Raw genomic sequence first — 4,549 nt, forward strand, 5'->3', positions numbered from 1 at the left:
TTTTATTAATATTATATACTCAGGGCTACTTTCAAAGTTTCCTAAAATAGCCCTTTTCCAAATCTGAAGGGAGCTTTGCAGATACTTTTTAAAAGCCTCTTTGATACCCCTACTACTCCTCTATGAGTAGAATAATCAAACTTTAAAGTTTGAGAGTATTCCACCTTCAAGAGAAATGAAGCAGTGTAATTTCTGCCCCAAAAGGAACAAACAAGAGAATCTTGAGTAACAATTCACCTGACTTGTAGAAAGACACATACACACATACAATTATGGCATCACATAATCTTACTCAGGCACAGGTTAAGAGTACCATCAATTTCATTTTGGCTAACCTTCCATAATGAAAAAGAAACAAGAATCCCATGGCATGATGGCAATTCAGGATCTTCCAAAGGTGAGAGTGTGATCTTTATACTCTTTCTTCAAGCAAGCTACCAAAAAGTTTTAAAGTTTTACTTTAAAGGCCAACAACAGGAGTTTTTTGAGTTCCAATGTTTCTAGCAATTGTGGGCAATTCACAAACTATACTTTGGCAACTGCTTTTGACCAAAATCATCCTAAAACCAAAAGTTATTTGCCAATTCCCTTAATTTGATTTTCTTCACCTCTATTTTTGTCTTAAAGGAAACCATTTGAATTTCATCAAAGGAAGGTGAAAGGGCAGTTTTTGCTCTACTGCCACTGAAAATATTCAGTTTGGACAGTGACTATTTGTTAGAAATTTACCCAGACAAACCTAATAAAGAATCGGTACAGTGTGTTGGCTTTAAAAACACATAAAGAAGATATCACAAATTTAGTACATTCAGTTTCCCAAATAACCACCATTTAAAATTCAGTAACATTAGCATGGATTAACCCCTACAAGTTGGGCATAGGAGAACAATCAGAAAAATAACTCCCAAATGAAATTCTACAGTTCATCTTTTGCCTGTCGCAAAAAAAAGTTATATAATGTTTCAAGGTCTCTGGCTCCATTGTGTTCAGTGAGTTTTTCTCCTGCCCAGAAGAACAACAACGTTGGGTAGCCTCGTACCGAGTATTTGCTGCAAATAGTTCTGTCAACAGTACAATCAACTTTTGCTATCTTGACTCCTGTCAAGCCAGGGAATTCCTTTTTGGAGAGGTTCTCCCATGTGGGAGCCAGATTCTTACAGTGACCACACCATGGAGCATAAAACTTGACAAAAGTTATTCCTTCAGCAATTGTGTCATCAAAGTCCTTTTCAGAGAGAGACAGCACAGCACTCTCAGGTTCTGCAGCAAGTTCTGGGGCCTCAGAAGCTTCAATAGTTTCTCAGACTTCCCCTACAACACTCCTTAGCTGCAACTCCACGTATTCTTTTAGGGAATCTATATCTCTCTTTCCTTTGTACTGGTCAATCTTTTCACCATTCCTAAACCATAGAAGTGTGGGATATACTCGAACTTGATTTCCAGAGCAGAGTTCATAATGTTGTGTACAATCAACCTTACCAATCTTGACAGCTTGTGAATGTTCAAGACTTGAAGCCAGTTGTTCCCAAGTTGGAGCTAAAGCCTTACAATGGCCACACCATGGAGCAAAGAATTTGATAAAGTGGTTGCCTTCTGCAACATGTAGCTTGAAGTTGGCTGCTGAGAGCTCATACAGTCCCTGTTTGAGTTCTGGGGCTGTTGGCAATTCTGGTTCAGGCTCTGGTGTAGCTGGCTCTTCATTTAGTGTCTGCAGCATCCAGTTTTCCAAAGTCTGGAAATCCCGGATACCCTGGTATTTCACAGCTTCTTGACCTGGTTTGAAAAACTTTAAAGTGGGATATCCTCTAACACCCTGTGCAGTGCACAATTCAGCATCTGCTGTGCAATCCACCTTTGCAACATAGACCCTTTCATCTTCCATAGTATTGTATTTATCCCCCAGGTCATTCCAAGTTGGCTGTAGCCACTGGCAGTGTCCACACCAGGGCGCAAAGAACATGACGAAGTGCGCGGGTCCTCGGCAGCTCCCCTGGGCTGCGGGGCAGGGAGCCCAGCCTGGGTGCAGCCATGGCGCGGGGCTCTGGGCAGGCGCACTCGCCCCTTACTTGATTTTCAAAATCTTTTTTGAGCTCTGTCATAGCCTGAGCCGAACTTCTCTATTAGATACAAAAGCTTGGACTTTCTCATCTTCAGACTGAGTATTTTGAACCTCCATGGGATCATAGACAAAGTGATTGTCAGTGGTCTGGTTCCTTTTTTTCTATTTATTCATTTCCCCAGCCTATTCCTGGTTTTGGGGTGCTTCCTGGACTTTTGAGTTTTATTGGGACACCCCCTCAAGGACCTCAGTGTGAGGCTCTGATTGCTCTCTAGGTGTGTAAATGACCACAAGCTCACTCCTCCGCCATGGGGCTGAGGGGAGGGTCCCCACTCTATTGGGGGCCTAGACTATGATCAGGATCTGAAGGTGGTCAGAGCCCCAGAGTCCTGTCTCCCTCTACTCCCTTACCTTCAGTGGGCTGAACACTCAGGGCCCAGCTGCCTGGAGGCTCCTGCTGGGTGACTCCACAGGCCTGCTTCCATTTCCTAGATCTGTGCTGTTGCAGCCATGCTGAGTGATGGGGACCTGGGCTTCACAGAATGCCGGGGCTGGACTGAGGATCTAGGCTTTGTGCTTGCTCTGGCAGAGGTCTCCCTGCTGATCTTCCAAGTTGTGCTTGGTGCTCCCTGGGGTGCAGGTCAGGAAACTGTTTCTGCTGCCAGAAGCCAGCTCCCAGGTGCCCTTGGGCTGTTACCGGGAGGCTGAAGTTCCTTCCCTCTATCAGGGCTGGTACTCTAACCCTGTGGAACACAGTTTTTCCACTATTTTCCAGGTTACCTTGGACTAGAGAGTTTCCTCACTGGATCTTTCTGTAGGTTCCACAAGTCTCAAAAATTTAGTTAGAGTCAAAAATTTAAGGTTTTTGAAATATTTTGGATGGGGTACCTAGGAGAGACTGTTCTCCTGCCACCATCTGCCCCAACCCTGTTTTATAAATGAGAACCTGAGTCTGTCCCATTTTGGTTCATTGAGTTCACCAGTCACACAGAATAATGTCTGAGATGGGATTTGAACTCAGGTTGTCCTCAATACAAGTTCAGCACTCCTTTCACCGTGCCACCTAGCTTTTCCTAGAATCTTGACTGCCCATAGTGTCACATAATGAGGACTGTGTATGCACACAATTACTGGTTAATTTTGTACTCTAGAAGGAGTAACATACAATTATGTCCCACTTCTAACAGGATGGCACTCTGGAATGTGTATATGTTTATGTGTGTAGGTATATGTATCTAGTATACATATATGTATCATATATGAATATATATGCCAGATAGATATGTAAATATGTGTTCAAATTATATGCATGCCTTATTATATATATGTGCATATATATTTATATATTTTCCTATATTTGTCAGAGTTAGGCATCATATGTCCACTCTGAATAAATTAGACAGTGTGTCTAGGTGAATAAATGAATTAAAGAAAATACAAAAAGATGATATTAAGTGCCATTGATGTGTTGGGGTCTAGATATACAAAAATAAAAGTGAGACAATCTGTTCTCTCTAAGACTGTACATTCTATTGGAGGAGATGGCACATCTGGGAGAGATGACTAGGGAAGGGATATTTTGTCAGAGAAGTCATGGAAACATGAGTAGAGTTAGTAGGAAATCATTTAATGTCTCTATTTCAGGAAGCCATGGTACATGTTATATTTGTAGTTTCATGTACAATCATCTTTTTCTATTCTACTTTGTTATGGCAATGCTTATTTTTATTTCTTAAATTCAGAATAAAATAAATTTTTTTTAAAAAGACTAAATTGCACTAAATTTAAAAAAAGTAAAGAAATGTTTGGAGGAAAAGGAACTAATCTTGTGAATATATTCCTATAATTAATTCCTACATAAAGAAACCCCCTCTGTTTCAATGCAGGACAATATCTTCTGTACAACTTAATATACAGATATAAATATGTATATATATTTCTATCTTGTGCTAAACAGTAAGTATAAGAAGAAAAACCTCATAAGATCTTTATTAATATAAATAATTATAATAAATTATTACAAATCCCATCTACTTCTTGGATTCATGATCTCATCACATTCTCTCCACAAACATACAACACATTTATGCTCTCCCTTACTTTGAAATTTTTATCCCTGCCTTGTTATGAATTCTCCATTAAAGATCTAATCATTGTACTGAAGTTTTTATAGAAACTCTTAGCTATCCATCTGTCATTCCTCTAACTCATTATATAAACAGTAGTCCTTTTAGAACCCTACATTTTCCTAATAATCTTTTTATGCCAGTTTCTTGAAGGCAAATCATTAATGATATATGATGTTTGGCTTACACCATGTGTATTCCTCCTTCATCTGTTTGACTCTGGCAACACAGGAATACTCAATAATAAGTATAAATAGAATGTTTGTGTAATAATTACGAGGTCAATATTTACCTTGCACAATTTTGGGGTCTTTACCTTTCCTCTTCATACTCAGATGAATGGATCAATAGACTCTCTGTTTTT

The 4,549-nt window shown here is 39.7% G+C and overlaps 1 protein-coding gene across 1 annotated transcript; it reads right to left on the reverse strand.

Moving 5' to 3' along the window:
• Positions 1–479: 479 nt before the first annotated feature.
• LOC141491917 (thioredoxin domain-containing protein 5-like) lies at positions 480–1,966 on the reverse strand. The gene is given in 1 exon segment (XM_074192647.1): positions 480–1,966. A coding segment is annotated over 1 exon segment (1,044 nt). The 5' UTR covers positions 1,961–1,966; the 3' UTR covers positions 480–916.
• Positions 1,967–4,549: the final 2,583 nt, after the last annotated feature.

Source organism: Macrotis lagotis, chromosome 6, assembly GCF_037893015.1.
Source record: "Macrotis lagotis isolate mMagLag1 chromosome 6, bilby.v1.9.chrom.fasta, whole genome shotgun sequence".
Taxonomy (NCBI): domain Eukaryota; kingdom Metazoa; phylum Chordata; class Mammalia; order Peramelemorphia; family Peramelidae; genus Macrotis; species Macrotis lagotis.